At 35.4% G+C, this 18,476-nt stretch overlaps 2 protein-coding genes and 1 non-coding gene across 3 annotated transcripts; all 3 read right to left on the bottom strand.

The window, feature by feature from the left end:
* Positions 1 to 10,147, bottom strand: lg16h8orf37 (linkage group 16 C8orf37 homolog; the record flags this gene model as incomplete). Its single annotated transcript, XM_024268255.1, is given in 7 exon segments — positions 1 to 141; positions 3,829 to 3,964; positions 8,565 to 8,660; positions 9,009 to 9,074; positions 9,264 to 9,331; positions 9,595 to 9,697; positions 9,923 to 10,147. Coding segments are annotated over 7 exon segments (747 nt in total), but the record flags the coding sequence as incomplete, so codon positions are not given.
* Positions 10,148 to 11,954: 1,807 nt separating this feature from the next.
* trnas-aga lies at positions 11,955 to 12,036 on the bottom strand. The gene has a single exon. It is a non-coding gene; the product is annotated as a tRNA-Ser (tRNA).
* A 416-nt stretch (positions 12,037 to 12,452) lies between these two features.
* cd83 (CD83 molecule) lies at positions 12,453 to 15,816 on the bottom strand. The gene is made up of 5 exons (XM_024268110.2): positions 15,675 to 15,816; positions 15,412 to 15,548; positions 14,616 to 14,844; positions 14,257 to 14,363; positions 12,453 to 14,107 (listed from the first exon to the last, which is right to left on the bottom strand). The coding sequence occupies exons 1-5, from the start codon at positions 15,718 to 15,720 to the stop codon at positions 13,955 to 13,957; spliced, it is 672 nt and encodes a 223-aa protein (XP_024123878.1). The 5' UTR covers positions 15,721 to 15,816; the 3' UTR covers positions 12,453 to 13,954.
* Between the last annotated feature and the right edge of the window lie 2,660 nt (positions 15,817 to 18,476).

The raw sequence follows: 18,476 nt of genomic DNA, 5'->3' as shown, positions 1-18,476 counted from the left end.
GTTAGCATATTGTAGCAGATGGTTTTCATCCAGATGGAACTGGAGGACAGCTGGGGTTGCGAGATGAGCCAGAGGCGAGGTCCACTGCAAAGAACAGTCACACAGACGATCCGCGTGGATTGTGGAAACTCTACCGCTCGCCTGGAGGGGAGTGGGAACGAGAGACAACACATGAATCTCACTGCACCAAACGGAGGGATGGAGAACTTAACGAAAAATAAATGATAAAGAATCATGGAGAGAAGTACGTAAAAATTAAGACAGAACCTCAGTGCACCATATTTTCCCAGCTTCTAACTTCTAGGAGTCTAATAACAACTAACTGGTATTATTATTGAATTCAACCTTGTCAATAGTGAGTTGTATGAATGATTTACCATCAATTGGAAAAGACTCAATAGGGGAAATTTTAGTTTTTTTCTTGAAACTGGTGAAACAACATAAGTGTGTTTGTTCAAATGTGTACAATCCCCTTAAAAAATCAACAAAAAGTCACGAAAAAACATTTTAAACTGTCCTTGACATACTGTATCACAGAACAGAAAACAATACTGCATTTAAATTTAATTTAAAATAGAAAACAACTTTTACAGTTGATTAAAAGCTCAGTAAAACCTTTTTATGATGACAAACTTTGTCTTAAAAAAATAATATATATTTATTTTTTTTAGATACATAACATTAAAATGAACAAAAGATTAAATGTAATGCAAAGGATTTATGTTGTTAGAAAACAGAATATTGACACTAGCTGGAGTACAACCACTTGTATTACAGACGAGTGGAATAAAAATATATTCCTATTTCAACATTTACAATTTTCCTACATATATTTAAAGTTTGCAAAACATTTCTGTTATTTTACATTTCTGCACTCAGTATCTTTCAAACCCCAAGAGTGAATTTTTTTTTTTTTTAAAGCCATGTCTCTAAATAGACCTGCTGCCTGTGAACTCTGACTGTGTTTCATGTCCATGTGAAAACGGTTATATTTTAGAAAATAATGATGCGGCTCCCCGTTCGGTCTGACAGCGAGGTTCAGACAGCTATTGTCTGATAGGAGGACAAACAAGTCGGACACACGGAACGCCTATCGGCACCCAGAATGAGACCAGCGGACTGCACCGGAGCACGCAGATGAATGCTAATGGTGGTAAATAGAGCCTCTCCTAATGAGGTGACGCACATCAGCACACTGCTGCTGTGCGCACGTCCCCACAACAGGTAGGGGTGCAGATGATGATGCACCACCACAACCAATTTCTGCTGTGATGAAATGACAGTTTCCCTCTGGAAGGAGGAAGTGAATAAAAATTCAGAGTCCATTTGTTGCCTCACGTATTTTTTCTGCATATTTATTTGAGATTTCTTGTGTGGCATATAAACACTATTACAGGCGGCGGTTAATAATATTCACACATCTGAAACTCAAGTGACTGCAGAATGGAGCTTTTGTCCAAGGCTCACTCCATCCTCATTTCTACAAACTCTCACTTCGGCACCAAATCAGAATTAATCCTCCCACTTGAAAATATATCTACTGCTTCCACCTTGGAGGAGCTTTTGTTAAAAGCCAGAGTCGGGCCTTTGAGCGTCTGCCAGAAGGACCACAGCGCTGACACTCGCAGAAAGAAACGAGAACACAGCCTCCACATGATTTATTACATGTCATAGAATTTGTTTCCACTAAAAAATGATAAAACTTTAAATAAAATCTACTCTCGTTAGGACAGAAGTATAATTCACAACATTATGGACAAAGTTTCAGTAACAGTAGGAAGTCAAAAAGAGAAACACTTCATGATGCAATTTGAGTGTTTTTTTTTTTAAAGCAAACCACATATTCGAAGATTTAATCTTATGACTTTAAAGCTTTGAATGGAATTTCATCAGCCTCTCATCACTCCAGAAAGCCCTGTGAGGATCTGGGGGTGCAGACGGCTGCTGCTATTGTGTGACGAGATCAGAGTCTGAAGGAACGGCAGCTTGATGAAACTTTGATCATCCATAACAGGATGAGGCGGAAGTTTAACGCTCTGTTTGACAGGAGAACTCTAACTTTCAGTAGCAAACACGCAAGAAAACACTGTTAATGTGACTGTGACAAAGTTCTACATAAAAATGTTTATTATGGGCTTTTTAGATGACAGAGTGGAGGGAACTGATCCTTCTGTCTGCAGGCCGGACTCCTATAAGGCCGATCCAAAGACTTTACACTGATATTACAAATGTTGATACACTTTTATCAAAGAAAGTTTCCGATGGGAGGTGGAAGCTAAAAAGATTCCATCAAACTTATTTGATTTGACATTAGGACCTCGGAATTATTCACATTAAAAAAACTACAAACAATTGATCTTTAGTGAATTTAATGTTATTTTATTTATTTCTTTTACATTTTTATCCCACAGATTTAGGGTTTCATGCTGAAAGTGGCTGCAGTTCATATTTCCTCACAATCAAGGTTATTACTGATACATTTGTCTATTTTGTTGTAGTTTCAAAGATGGTTTGGGCTTAACATTTTCACTTTTCTAGAACTGCAAAAGTAGAATCCCAATCAGGAATCTGAATTCAGAAAAAAAAAACTTCAAAATACCCTCAACAATACTTCCTCTTGGGTATTAGACTTCAGAAAAAGAGTCGGAAACTTCAGTATGAAGAAAAAAAGTAAAACCTCAATTAAAACCTTCAATGAAAAGGATCAAATTTCATTTGTTCAGATTTTTTTTTTTTTAATTTATGAAAGTGCTCAAAGGTTAAGATTAGAGGTGTAGAGAAAAATCGATTTGGCGATATATCGCAATATTTTGTTTGGCGATATTTGTATCGATTTAAAATGCTGATGAGACGATGTATAATTATTGTTATGTGACATGTACTACTTCGTTTTGACTTGGGATGAGACTAAACCGAAACTCTGTATCACGTTGCTGCCAGTATCAGTATACAGTTGCAGTGCTTATTGATATGATCATTAAATGAAATTAAGTTTGCCATCCTGTTGCATTGAAAGACATATTAATATTCAGGTTTTTTTCTAAGTCATACACTTAAAAATAAAAAAGGGAAAAATTGTTCTTGGAATATATATAAATAATGTATTGCCAGACTCTTGCCAACACACCCATAGTTATGACATTTATGTGAGTAAAACTGAAAAAATGACACAAAATACAAAAGACAACAAAGTATGTTGTATATCCGCTTTGTTAAAGTAAGTGACCAAAACACATCTAAACAAAGTTCTGTCTCCATGCTTTGTGTACTTTTTCTTCAATTTTTAGTACTTAAAATGTTTGAATTTGAGTAACATATGAAAAAAAATCAAACATTGTATAGACTAAATGTAAAACTTCTTACAAAAATGTTTCATATTACTGATCAGATGCATGGTATTATTAATGTTTTACATTGTCATGATGTTTTCATAGATTTTTTTTAGATTTAGTACAGGCAGGTGACAGATTTTTAAAAGTAGGAGCAGAAAATCGTGATGTCACAGATGAATGTCAGTCACAATATTTCAAGAACTGTTTGAAGTTCCAGCTATTTGTGTCCATCTTTTTTTTAAAATCAGCCAACAACAAACACGTGATGCCACAAAGACTTGGACGAGTCTGGATGGAAATGCTTCACAAATCCTTCAGTCTGTAAAGTTTTTCCAGGCTTCAACTACCTGACACATGCATAGAAAAAAGTTTCTACTTGTCAATGGAGGCCACAGATGAGTTATTCCTAGATGTGCTTCCAGATTCACAGCGACGTCTGAAGGATGGAGAGTTTATATTTAGGGGAGCGCGGTCAGTCCGGGTGTTTGCCACAGACCCATCGGAGCTGAGGCTGATCCCGGAGGTCGGCGGGCTCTGAAGCAGAGAACCAGCTGCACTGGCAGGCGTACGCTCTCTGCCCTCGCCTCTTCTTCAGCTTCTTCCTGAGCTTCTCACAGTCCGGCATGTTGTTTCTGCAATCAAGACTTCAGTTTTTACTGAGAACAGACCGATTTGTATGATTAGTAAAGTAAAAACACAAATATTTAAAGCGGTGGATGCTTTTTACACAAACGATGACATGTTATGGCTCGCCTTAAATCTTTTGACATTTTTGGGTTAAACTTGAAAATGTACATTGAATGATTTAAGCTTTTAATGTGCTAAGAAAAATACTAAAACTGCTAATCTATTGCTAATTTGATCAAACTGCATCACCTCAAAGCTCCAAATCATTTCATAAAACCAATAATAAATGCAGATTTATTAAAAGATTCTTCATAGAAATTAAAATGTACAAAAACCAGAAGGATTTTTATTGTTTTTTTCCTACAGAACAAAGTTATTGGTTCTGAAAAAGCCCAATTTTTTAAAATAACTTTTGTGTTCAACATGATGCAGAATAATTTTATGAAATATTAGTTAATTAGTAAAGATAAAACCATAAACTTTAAAGAAATCTGCACATTTTGATGCAATTAAAAATGCTGAAAAAACTAGCGTGAATGCTTCTGGTTGTTCACACAAAAACTATATTTTCAGGCTTCATGTCTAAAATAAATTTAAGACAATGTGATATGTGAGAAGTTAATAATAAATATAATATATAAATTCTTGTGACGGACAACATAACTGCTTTTTATTGCTACGAAGTTTACTAAACTTGTTGTATTTCCTATTTTTTTTTTATGTAGAACTGGCAATAAAAATGCTGCAAATACATGCTAAGCCTAATAAATGTCCTACAATGCAGAATTTTTTTATAAATTTAATTTTTTTATTTTTTTTACTGGGAAAACAAACATTTGATTCCACCTGTTTGGTGGTTTGATTCGGTGGAGCTGGGGGCTTTTTTTGTGATGATAACTCCACCGTGACAACATGAAGGGCAAACAAATCAGCCGAAGTGCTGCCGAGTGTCTCAGAGTGACTTGAACTTAAAGTAACAAAACCACCTGTGCACTTATGGAGAAAATGTTCTGGGGAAAGAATGGCGCTGGGTTTAATGTGTGAGCAGCTGACTCGCAGGCAGGTCGCTCTAAAAGCATCAGACATCTCCGATCCACATTCAACAGCTTCCTCTTTACCGATTCACTTTAAATGCGGCAGTTTTTGCTTTTCTTTGTTCAGCAGCGTCTTGTACCTGAAAGCCACAGATCATTTTCAGCTCATTTCATATAATTTAGACGGCAGATCTGCTTTGTTCCGTTTGTGTCGTACATACAAAGACATCCAGCTGCTCCTCTGTTTCAGCATGAATTACTGCTGCTGAATATGGAATAAAATATATGATTAAATAGTTTGGAGTCGAAAAAATTAAAGTTTTAGTTTAAGTGGCAACCTTTAAAGAGACAAAAAATAAAATTTGCTTGACAAATAGTTAGATACTTAATTGTGTCTTAGATTTTCCAAATACATTACATAATTTTTAGTCCTTAAATCAGTGTTTTTACGAGTTATTAAAGAGGTTTTGTGATGTCAATACTAAAGAAGATGTGCACAGAAAGGAGAGCTAGTTCCCTTCAATAAAATAAAGTAAAACAAACTGGGCGCTGACTCTTTCATTCTAACATATGAAACAGAAAACGTGGATGGATGCAACCTGTCAGAAAAACTTGGGATAAAAAGCACTTTAATCCGGAATACCTGATGCAAACAAACTAAGGTGCCTCGAGCGTGAAAAAGTTAAAAAAGCTGCAAAGCTGATGAAATATTCCCCTGTAGAATCAGAAAAAATAGATTTTTTTTCCAACAACTGTGCCCATTAAAAACAAGACAACTGACATCTTCTTCCTTTTTAAAAACCTGTGGCGATCATGTAATGTTGCAGCCTTTATTTCTCTTATTGCTCAGAAAGTAAACTAACCAATCTGTGTGAGCGTGTGTTTTTGTTTTGAAAAAAAATTGAATTAAAAACAAAACAGAGTTGACAAACTGATTTAAAATCAGGTTTCAAGAAAATTTTGAGGTTTGTGTGTGTTAAACAGCCAACTCTGCTGAATAAAAATAGGTAAAAATGTATGGAAATAATTATTACATTTAACAAGTATACGGAGGCAGAAAAGGCCCCGCCCTACTTTATTATTTTTTATTGTTTCCTGGTTATTACGAGGTCCACCATATTGTCATAACGAAGAATATGAAGTTAGTTTTGTCTTTATGACGAGATAATGAAGAACCTCTCTCCCGTTCCCGTACAGAGACGCCGAGACTTTACCTGATTTAAGTCTCTTTATTTTGTGGTAAACAACAAAACAAGAAAATATTGCTTTGTTATAACAAAACATTATCTCGTTAGCATTATAACGAGATAATATCTTGTTTTAACGAGAAATCAATAAAAAAAAGTAGGGTAGGCCGGTTTTGGGTTCCGTACAAGTAAATAGATTTTTATTTTTTTAAACAAAGTTGCATAGTACACAGAGCCTGAGACGATCAGGCTACATGCAGATCCCTGATCATAAGGATGAGAGACTGAATTGAGTTTGCTCTACATGGTGGCTGGGCGCTCCTTTGAGTGGAGCCTCTGCTCCTCCACATCAACAGAAGCCCACTGAAGGTTACTCTTCCTTCAGATGCCTCCTAGACCCCCTCTTGGGGAGTATTCAGGGTATGTACCACCGGGAAAAGGCCCAGGGAAGACCCAGGACTCACTGGAGGGAGTCTCTTGGCTGACTTAGGAGGTTTCTCCAGGCAGAACATGAGTATTTGCTGTGGACGGGGAGGTCTGGGCTTAGGCTGTTGCCCTTGAAATTCAATGATGGATGGATGGATATTGCAAATAGTTCTACTTTTACAGCAGCTAACACAGCTGCTAATCATAAGAGCTGCAACCTTTAGGAGTGTTAGCACCTCTATAAAGCAGTGCTGAGCTGTCTGAAGCATTCAGTCGTCTTTGTAAAAAACACATAGTTCTACTCTAAAGAAGAAATTATAAATGGAAAAACTTTAATACAATTGTCAAAGTTTCCAGGTTGTGCGCTATATGGAAACAGTGGCAACATCATTGTGTGAACAGAACATACACAGAATGATGTGCATTAAGCTCAATGAACTGAAGCTGAATTTAATGAGTTGGCTGAGATTCAAAGCACTGATGGCTGTGAAAGATCAAAATGTTCCAGTGTTTTATCTATAAAGAACATTTTTTTTTCCTGGATGATATATAATAGCACAATAAATGAAAATGAATTTGGACATGAAAGTGTGAGATCCAGACTTGTTTTTAATTAATATGAGTAAAAAATCAGAACGATGCTCTTTTGTGTTAAATAAGATTATGATCTACAAGCTCAGATGAAATGAATGATTCTGTTTCACAGTGATGAGATTTTTTTTATTTAAAAAAAACTCATACATTTGTATAATTAAAATGGAAATTAAGCTGCTTTTATTAAGTTAAAGAAAAGGGCAACTACAAAAAAATATAAATTTTTGTGACCCAAATTGGAGTTTGAAATGAATACAGCAATAATAACGAACGAAGGATCAGGTGTAAATTCCAAAAAAATGACAAGAAATGTTTTACTTTGCTTTATCTGTAATGATTTAATCATTCAAAACTATTCTTTCTTTTGTTGCTCTTATAGGGTCTCTGCTGGTCTGTATGGGCAGAACTACAAGCAATAAAGTAAATGCCAAAATAATTCGACATGGATGTAGAAACTTTAATGAGGTTCTTTCAAAAATGTCAAATGTTTTCACCTCTCATTACCTCTGTGGGAGTCTTTGGCTCATCCTCAGAAAATGTATACAGTATATTTGGAAGTTTAATACTGCCACCATCTGGACAGTTTTAAAGAAAACCTTATAAATAACAATAAACATAAACGTTAAAAAATATTAAGTAAATTCATGTCAATATGGGATTTAAATAGCATAGAGAAAAATCTATATATTGCATTAAGTATTTAAGCGCACCTGTTTATGTTGATTTTCAGCACTTTTCTTTATATTCATATTTCCTCAGAATTAAACTAAAGCATTTTTATTTACATGAAGCTGGTAAATGACAAGAACCTAAACAAACTGGCAGCATTGATGAGCAAAATCAACTATAAATATGAATTTATTAAAATATTTTCTGTAGTAGATCACAAGTATGAATATTTCTTTATTATTGTGGAAAAAAATGTAAATAAAGTATTTTGAGAGTATTTTTTTAATTTAATGACAGTAGCTGACTTCCCAGACACTTACAAACTTTCATGTGTAGATTTTAGAAAAATGAACTTGCTGCATTTTTTTTCTTTTACAAGCCAGAAATTCAAATTCCACTTCCTTGACCATTTTCTTTAAGAAAGATTGAACAAACATGAATGAAAAGTAAATATAAAAAACATTTTTATCTCCAAAAGTTGAATCAATTTACCGGTAAGTCAGTTTTACATAATTTTTAAGAAAACTGTAAGGGTAATAAAAAATGAGGATTTCCTGCCTGCTACAGAGACCTAATATGAAAATAATTTCATGGAATTCAACTTATTTTAAATCAGTATCTGATTTCATGACTTTTCTTTTCTTTGTTTCAAAATTGTGTTATTCTGGTTTAGTGTCGACGAAGCTCTGACTTACCTGAGAAATAGATAATCACAGGACTGGTCCCACTCGCAGTCATCAAACATCAACACCCGGAAGTCACAAGATATACATCGCAGCTGGTCACATGACCTGGGAACAAACCACACCCCCACGTGTTATCAGAAACTTTTAAGGATTCTGATTGAACAGTAAATCCTAAGACAAATAAATGATGACTTAAAAGTCAAAATAATAAAGATTTGAAATGTAAAATGTTTAATGTAATAATTATTATGGATGAAAAGTCAAACACAAGTCAAGATATGTTGTTTTTCAACACTGTAGAAATTTCAGTTATGCAAAATGTTTTTTAGTTGTTGTTGTCAGAAAGTGGATAATTTAGAGAAAATACATCCATAAATTTAGCAGTTTGAAGTATGAAAATCTGACCGGGAGAAACAGATTCTGCTATGAATTAACTTTCGTTCTTATTTACACCTTTTAGACGTGGCTGTTCCGACTCCATTTGTGACCGCGCTCCCGCCAACGAAGACAGGACAGCATCTGGAAGTACAACAAAGCAGAAAAGTCTCATGTCTCTACAATTGTTTTGACTTCCTTGCAATTGTGAGCATGTATAATATGAAATAAATACATAGCAACTTAACTTTGTCTTAAGAAACATGTAAAAAGACAAGAATTCATCAAATAGTCCAATATCTATAAATGTTACGTGTAGGTTCTATTACTTACTTTCGTCTCCCAGTTTGAGTTGACAGCTTCTTCTCTACTTGTGTTTCTTTAGGGCATTTTTGTTCAGTCTAAAATGGTAAAAGATATTAGAAGTAAACTCAGTGAAAAGTGTTTAGCCTAAAAAATGACGTATTAGTATTTTATTTAAACATACTAAGTAGTTGTAAATGCAAAAAAAGAAATGAAGCAAAAATTAAATGCAGTCAGAATGCAAAACTAAAAAAAAAAATAAAAAAAAAAAACATATATGTGGACATACTGTATGGTTTGGTGTTCTGTATTGTCATTTGCATTTTCTTGTAAGTAGTTAAAATAGATGCAACTATTTCACCTTTAATTGAGGGGAATACGGGTCTTTGTCCTCCAGCAATTCTTCCAGAAGTGCATCAATGTCTTCAGAGATGTCCCTTTCAGATCGATTTAGTTTAGCTATACTGCAATAGAAAAATAAGAGTTTTATTAGCAGTATTATTAGCAAAATAAAAGTGAGATCCCATTTGCTGTGACTACTACACGCATATTTATAAAATAGTAAAGTAATAAGAACATATTTAACCGCTTCAATTTATCAAAATCGATGTTTTAAGTTTCATATATATATATATATATATATGTGTGTCAAAATGCCTTAGATGCTAACAACAGCTAGCTAAGATTACCTATTTTTTCCTCGTCCGTCGTTGACATTCGCCCCAGTTTGGCTCGAGTTTGGCGCATCCGAAGACTCCACAGAAACGTTACAACAAAACTTTTTTTCAACTTCATCAAGCAGTTTATCTAGATCATCATCAGACATTATAATCTGGTTGTGTCTGCTAAGTTAGCCTTCAAGCTAACCAGCGCACGAGACGGTTTACATGGCGTTAGCCGTTGCCAAGTAACAAAACGGAAACGTGGCAGACACGATTTCAAAATAAGTGTCCGAAATATCAAAAGATAAAGATGATTTATTTTCACTTTTCCATTGGTATTTTGTTTATTTATATTACATTTACGTGATATGATAGTTAAATATAATAAGTACTAATTTCCGTTCAATTTTAAAAGTCACTGAGAAATTGACCTCATTGCAATGTATTTGTACTTGACTATGTATGCAAAATTATATTTACTCAAAGCTTTATAGTTATGATGTGACTAGATGTAGCCAACCATTTTTAAAAGATACGTTTGCATCGATAAACACAAAATGAACTCAAAAATGAAACCCTCCTTTTTAAACAGTAGCTTTCCATTCATCCTCAGTTTGTCCAGATGCTGGACAGTACCAATTTCCTTTAATCTGTGCAGGTTCAGTTGTTTTATTTTTTTGGCTGAGTTGTGTACAGATACACACCTGGTGGATCCTTGAACCACACTTGGGTCATGTACTCCTGATTAATGAGGGTCTGTGGTGTCAGTAAGTTCTCACATAGTTCAGAAGCTGCTGAATCTGTGAATGAGTCTCGTCAACACCACGGGCTCTCCTGCGTCAGTGCTGAGTCAGTTCTTTAGAGATGATGATAGCAAAGATCTGCACATCTGTTGGAGAATGGCCAGGATATTTTCTCTGCCGTCTTTACTTCTTTCTACTTCTCGCTGTCCCATTCAAAAATGCAGGTGGACAACTTTGAGCAAAATGTACCGTACAGTATAATGGATGGTGCTGAGTTATTGGATCAGCATTAAATCACCTCATACAATGGAAAATGTCCAGTCTTGCTTCGTATTTCCAAATCCAAAACCATGTGAGAACTGGACTCACACTTATTGTTCAAACATATACAAATGCATAAATGTACACCTTTCCACAACCTCAGACAACTTTCAACATGAGAGGTTTTGCTTGTTGTACTTCAGCAGCAGACAATGTCTACCAAAATGACCCCAGGCCCCACTTTGCCATCAACCTGGTACGTCTTCACGCTTAGGATAATTCATCAAAGCCAGCCCCATCACCAGTGGTCAGCACACAGTTAAAAACTTCAACAAAATCATTGCCAATGTTGGTCATCCATGTGGCTGTGTCTTCGGTGCCACTGGCAAGTTTTTTATAAAGAAATTTGGGAGAAAATTTTATTTAAGTCAAGTTATGGCAAAAACACTCAAATAAGTTAAAAAAAACAGACCAACAAAAATATATATATTTCCCTCAACCCACCTTCGTTGAATCCAGTTTAAAGATTTTGCCATATCATATGGTGACACTTTGTTATGACACCATAAGATTTTTTTTAATTTTATTTTGTTAATCAGCTAAATTCAGATTTGTATATTTGTTTTGGAAAAATATTGCATGTTTGAACATTTGTTGTTAGATCATGACCTATGCAGTGTGACCACTAGAGGGCGCAAAGCCATTGTTTCCTGCTGAAGAACAAAAAACAGTCGAAGGAACAGAAACAAAAAGACTACCCTCTACACCTGGTTAAGAAATTGTTAGGATTTGTTAGGAATCGGTTAGAAAATGTTAAGAAAGGATTACACTTACGTGATACCATATTAGTTTTAAAAGCATATAAGTTTGTATCAGTAAAAGCATAAAATGAACTTTAATTTGAAACCCAAAGAGGAAGTTGTAATTTCCAATAGAATTTAGTGGTCAGTACATGACGGAAACGCAAGTGTGTGAGTGTCTTGAGAGTGTGAACATCATACAAGAGGTGACATACGTCAGCAAAATGCAAAACTTAAAAAAAAAGATGAAAAGTTCGTTGTCGGCAGGATTCGAACCTGCGCGGGGAGACCCCAATGGATTTCTAGTCCATCGCCTTAACCACTCGGCCACGACAACTGGATGTCTATGAGGTGGCTCACACCCTTTGTAAACTTCATAAAAATCTGAAGTGTACGATGCTTAATAATGGTGAAAAGACGTTGCTTATTGTTGCAATACCGATGCTATCATGCTGCATACGCATGCTAATAATATTCTGGCGAAAACTGAAGGGTTTATTGTCACCAAAGGCTCAAGAGACTCAAACACTCCTTTATCTTAACAGGTTATTGAGTTAAATTTCGTTCCTTAAGAAAAATGTAATTCGTAAAATGTAAAAAACTAAGTTATTCCTACAATCATTCCTATTAGATAAAGAATGTAAAATGAACTTGGGTGAAATGTCGAGTGCAAAGAATTTATAAGCACTCAAACTGTATGTTCATGGAAGGAGAAATGTTAAATAAAAAGTTAAATACAAACACACATTTTTGCTCATTTTTTAAATTTTATTTCAGTAGGATGCATTAAACCCAGATGTGTGACAATTTCACAACAAATAGTAACCAGTCTATGAATGAAAGTCTATACATGAAGAGATGATGAAGCTGCCAGTGTGAAGTGCAGTGATATTTAAGCATTCTGTTTCACACAAAAAAGTCATGCTGATCCTTGTTAGTAGTGAAGTACTTTAGATTAAGCTATGCTTTTACAGTAAAATATATTTTAACAAAAATGTAGAAACAGTCATTTATAAAGAAAAAAACATTGCTTTAAAAAAACATTTGCAACAAACGCCCACAACTTTCACAGACTTTTAACTGTGTGACCATTTTGAAACAAGATGCATTCGTTCAATGTAACAACAGTGAAAACATTTTGTAGTATCATAAATGGCCAGCAGGCGGAAATAGCACCGTCGAGGAAGAATGACGTCACGTCTGAGCGTGCAGGGCAGCGTGAATGAGAGAAAAGAAAAGTTTTTGAGGAGAGTTTGCTTTCAGAGAAAACCATCTGTACATTTGTATAAGCTGCTGTGTTTTTGAGAACCCTTGAATAAAACACTCATAATGTTCAGTAGTCTGCTGTTCAACTGAAGTGTGCAACATTATGAGCTTGAATCGCTACAGAGAGAACAAAACATTCATGAAAGACAACAATAAAGTAGATTCTATTGTACATTCAAGATTAGACTGTTTATGGCTCAGTTTTTAATCAGTCTAATATATTTGCAGATAACAGTTTACTCAGTGATTTGCCTGTGGGATTTTAACACCCAGCACGTAAAACATAAAAACATTGTAACAAATAAAGTGCCTAAAAATAAATAAAAGAAAAGTGTACCTTGAGACCTTGATGTCCTGAGACTCAAATGTGGGTTCTGATCCACAATTGGAAGTGACTTTTAAAACATTGACTAAAATTGAAACCAGGTTGTTGAATCTATTCTGTCTCCTGAGTTTACAACCTTAGGTCCAACTCATTCTGGCCACATGCTCATCTCTAAAGTTCTGAACCAACTCTAGAGTGCATGTCCACAGGGACTTCCTCTTGCTACATTGCCCCAAATCTGAAAGGACTCCATGGGCTGTGTACCTGCACATCCCCTCCTCCATCTGCTCTTTTTGGATCTTCATCCTCCATCTATCTCACTGGGACCTCTGCGTGCCCAAGCATCCCAGGGAGCTGACCTTTCCGTCTGGAACTTATGACCATCAGACATCGGAACATTTACTAACTATCTTTGAATCAAATCTCAAAATTCATCTGTTTAAAACAGCTTTTTCTTTGTCAGTTTCTTTCTTTGCGCCCTTTGTTTTCTTAGTTTACCTGAAAATTTCAAATTTTGCCTTTTAAAATTAATCATAAAGGGTCTTTGGGTTTTCTAAAAGGTGCTTTTAAAACAAAATGTATTATTTTTGTTGCTCCACTGGACCTGTTGGACCTCTTGCTCCACAGTTTCCTTACTCTTGAACACTGGATGTTCCCAGCATCTTCAAACACAGACATGCTTCATAGTGGATGCTTTAGGACCAAGAGTGTAGATCAACATCAGGTCCTTCTTTTCAAGCGGTTTGAGCGGAGCATCCAGCAGAATTTCATTTTTTGGCGTCTTGTCCTTTTCTTTAAGAGTATTCTTCAAACAGTACTGTGGAGAAGATTAAAAGGACAGATTAAAATCAAGAGAAAAATCCCAAAATGTTACTGTTTAAAACTGAAATAATTATGGTTTCAACTAAAGAAAAGATGACAACTTTGTACAAAGTGTAAAAGTGGGCCTTTCCATTCATTACTTACATGGCTGATGATAAATATTAACAGTGCGACTATCAGTAGTGCTGCAGCAAAAATGACCAAGCTGGTATCCCTCACCACCTCTTCCAAAACTGAATCAGAAGGACAATCTGAAAATAAAGGAGACATCGATGTTACTCGTATTTGAACCTTCATGGTAAACTTCAGTTTTTTTTTTTATTTTTCCCACAAAAATAAGAAATCCTTTAAAAAAAGGCAGTTTCCAGCATCAGATTTATATTGTTTTCCAACCAAAACTATGATTCTGCTTTACACGTTTTGTAAAGTAGTTTCTTTCGTTTGTTGCAAAAGTTTTAAAACTATCAAATCTAAAAAAACATGACCTAAAAGCAAGTATTTACCTTTCACAGAGAGGAGAATCCTCCCTTCCTTGTTCTGCTCGCCTACAGGTGCAGCCAGTTGACATAAATATAGACCGCTGTCGCTGCACGTCAGGCTGGACAGGAGGATGCTGTAATCTTCGTCCAGCAGCTCCACCTCCCTGTCCATGCCCTCGTACAGCCTTGCTGGGCCATCAGGGAGCTCTTTTCTCAACAGGCCTCTGCGGGACAGAGATGGGCTTTCTTCAACCTGCAAAAGCACCAATAATACATTTACATAAGATAACCAGTGAAAAAAATTGAATGACTTTGTCAGTCCTGATTGTTTTTTCTATTAATTAACACTGAATTTAAAATAGGAAAGCATTTAGCTGAAAATGTGTTCTATCAAACTTGATTTTTACAATTAGAATTATGAGATAAATATAGTTGTGAAGTCCTCAGATAATCAGTCAAACCTTTAAGCAATTACAGTTTATTTCAGCTAATAAATGTATGTATTTACAAAAAGTTTACTACAAGCATACTAAAAGTGGGGACTTTTTATGTACTATATTGTAGACTTAAAATGTTCCAATTTAGTCTAAGTTATTGTACTTCTTACACTGCACATACATGATCTATATTGCTACACTTATACTCAAATATACTTGATAAAATGAACTTCAAGTGTAATACTTTTTGCAAAGGGAAATGTAAAAGCAGTGAGGTACACGTGACTTCCGGTCTGCTTCAGCCACAACTACCAGTATTAAACTAACATTCTCTTTTCTGTTAAATTAAATGTAGATGTCCTTAAGAATATTTTTACATTTACCTTGTACCAGCTCACTGCTAGGTACGGGACCCCTTGCTTAAACTCGGCGATGCACTGCAGGGTGATGTTCCATCCGGAGAGCGCAGTGACTTCCGGGATGTCCGCGACGAGGGTCCGACCCATCACCACGCATGCGCCTGAAAACAAGAATCAGTTAGGATCCATCCATTGCAGAATATAGGGGGGTTCGACAATAATTTAGTGCGGAAAAACTGTTAAACTATATCAAAATAATAATGATAAAAACATTTTAAATCGCTTACTGAGTAACAGCAGTGAAGCCAGAAGTAGAGGATGTGAAGCTGTCATCTTGACGTGGAGGAGAAACGACACACGAAGAAATCGCCGGTTTTCTTATAAACCCATGTGGAAAGTGCACGAGGGCGTTTTTAACAGACGAAGCCATTGAGCTGCGATGCGGATGTATGGGAGGAGCCCCGCCCCCGGAAATTCCGAGTCTCCTGTGTCATCATCACATGTGATGAGCGTGGATTCGATGATAGGTGAAGGAAAGCGGGATTAGGTAGCACTATGAAGCTTCGACTGTCAAAACCTTTGGCTTTCCTAATAGGTAAGTCTTTGTAATTACTGTGTTACTACTCTGAGTTTAATACAGTTGACAAGTAAAAACCCTCACACACCTCGATGTTCTGAATGTCGGGATAAATCCTGGAAGAACAAGAGGGGGAAAACTGCTGAATAATGATCTAGCTACTTTCAAATCAACACCTCAATTGATTCTGTAACGTAGCGATGAGTCTTCCCTTTACAAACTTAAAATCACTCTAATACTCGGCAAACGTTTTGACGTAAACTTTTTTTAAGGCATATATGCTATTGTACTAAATACTACTAAAGTGCATGTTCTGTTTGTTTAATGCTTTAACCCACGTTTTTTTTTTTTTAACAGAATCCCGCTTTTTATGTTTGTCAATGTTTATAAAACAAGTGAAAAGATAAATAAAATGAATCGAGGAATTTCCCGAACTCCCCTCCCACAAGTGAAAACAGGTTAGGAATTCCCCTCCTGACTCACCAGTTTCAGTTCAGAAATGTTCGGGAACTCCACTGAGGAAGTAAAACCAAAACAAATGTGTTCGTTGTAAATGAGAAATTGTTCTTACTACCTACCAGTATAAATAAAGGTTCAAACAAAACCACACAAACCCCTTACATCAACAATCTTTGATAACTAACAGGAATTTCAATTGTAATTTTAGTTATTTTGATGCATTTTAAAAATATATTAAAGTTGACATAATTGACACAAACAAAAAGTGGCCAAATAACTAATTTGTCAATGTTTTAATCTTGGTAATTTAACTAAGGCTGACTATTTATCCCAACAAGAATTACCAAGCCGCATTGAAAAGATAAAAAAGTGCAACAAACTGGCAAAAACCAGGACATCTCTACATAATAAGCAATCAAATGCTTAAAAAAACCTGCAAAATAAAAATATTTTTACAGCTGTGGCTAGAAGTGCAAGCAGTAAATCTCAGTAATTAATTGACTAATGTCTGGATAAACAAGGTGTTCAATGGTTTCTCATTCATTCAGTTAAAGTTCAACAAACTGCTGTTAAAGGAGCTCCTCTGAGGTTGTGCAGTTTGATGCTGAGGATAAGAGATGGTATTTAAGATGTTAACCACCCCCTTTAAAAAGTCCACATGCGAGTCGAAGACAAAAATAAGTTTCTTTTCCAATTCACCTTTCTCTCTCTTTTTCATTTTTTTTGTGCTTTAAAGGATTATAAATACAAAAAAACCCTGACCTTCTTTATAAAATAAATGATCTGCACATACTCACCAAAACAGCTTTCTGTCATGTTGTTTATTTTTTTATTATTATTATTTTATGAAGAGGTTGTTAAAATCAACAATGTGTCTTTTATAACTTCAGTAAAGTTTTTACGGAAGTTTGCTCTAATAAAGATGATGTGTCAATAAAACAATTGTTTCTCTCGTACAATATGATGCACTTGTACTAGAATGATATTAGAAAATGAATGATAAATGCTTTAAGAAACGAGAGTTTTCATATGTACATAACCTTGTTTATGTTTGACAGCTGTTTTAGTCACAGTAAGCACAGCAGCTGGATCAGAGGTGAAGGAGAAGAGTCTTCACTATGACTGCTGTAATCCCAACATAGAGATCGATTCAACCTGTGACAACATCCTGTCACATGACGGCAAGGTAACCCTAATATCCTGTTTGGATCATTTTTATTAAAATGAAGGGATTTCTACCATCTACTGCTCTCCAGAGACAGTCACAGAACAATCTAAGACAGGAAATGAAAATACAATACGGCAAGACATTCATAAAATACATACTTTGCAATTTTCTTTTGAAGTTGTACAGGTAACATTTTACTATTTACGTAAAAGTGTGCTAAACAGCGTTCAGCTTTACTGCTCTAAACCCACAAACTGAAAGTCACTATTCACATTTCGGACCCTGACGTTATTTTGTCTGCCGTCACCGTGAAAAGGGTCTATTCTTGAAAGACGGCTTCAACTGCCCCCAGAACATCAAATTTATCATGTTTTTAGCAGTTTTTGCTTCATCACTAGAGTCTTATTCAATCAAATAAATAAAAAAATAAAGGCCCTCTGAGAATTTGATTGGTGCAACAGTTCAGGTGATCTTTTTCACCTTCCCAAACAAAAATCAACTATTCAAGGAAACAAAATCTGGGCCTAATTGAACAGCTATTGTATTTGTTGGCACCTAATACCCAATTTGAAACTGCAATTATAAATTGTAACCTGCAAGTGAAGCATTTTCAGGAATTGATGTTTATTGTTTCTTTCAAATACAAGCAAAGTAAGTGTTCGCATGCACCCTTCATGTTCATTTCTGCCCAACTCCTGTCAAACGTGCACTTAATTTGATCACTAAAGATGAAGATGTTTATGAATCTGAATGAGGCCAGGAGGAAAGATTTAGAGAAGCATCTATACACAACTCTAAATCCCAGTATGTTTGTTTTTGTTATTGAGAAAGATATATACCATGCACAATGAAGAGTTGTTAATAATTCAATATATTGCAAATATA

The sequence above is a fragment of the Oryzias melastigma genome, linkage group LG16 (genome assembly GCF_002922805.2).
Source record: "Oryzias melastigma strain HK-1 linkage group LG16, ASM292280v2, whole genome shotgun sequence".
Taxonomy (NCBI): Eukaryota; Metazoa; Chordata; class Actinopteri; order Beloniformes; family Adrianichthyidae; genus Oryzias; species Oryzias melastigma.
The sequence above is the reverse complement of the archived record's forward strand: the minus strand, read 5'-3'. Positions and strand labels throughout refer to the sequence as shown.

Excerpts from the sequence above, each read along its gene's own strand:
- cd83 (XM_024268110.2), bottom strand. The coding sequence starts at position 15,720 with ATGACAGCTTCACATCCTCTACTTCTGGCTTCACTGCTGTTACTCA. Across the intron at positions 14,845-15,411 it reads TAGCAGTGAGCTGGTACAAG|GTTGAAGAAAGCCCATCTCT; the intron begins GTAAATGTAAAA and ends GTGCTTTTGCAG. Across the intron at positions 14,108-14,256 it reads TAATATTTATCATCAGCCAT|TACTGTTTGAAGAATACTCT; the intron begins GTAAGTAATGAA and ends TCTTCTCCACAG.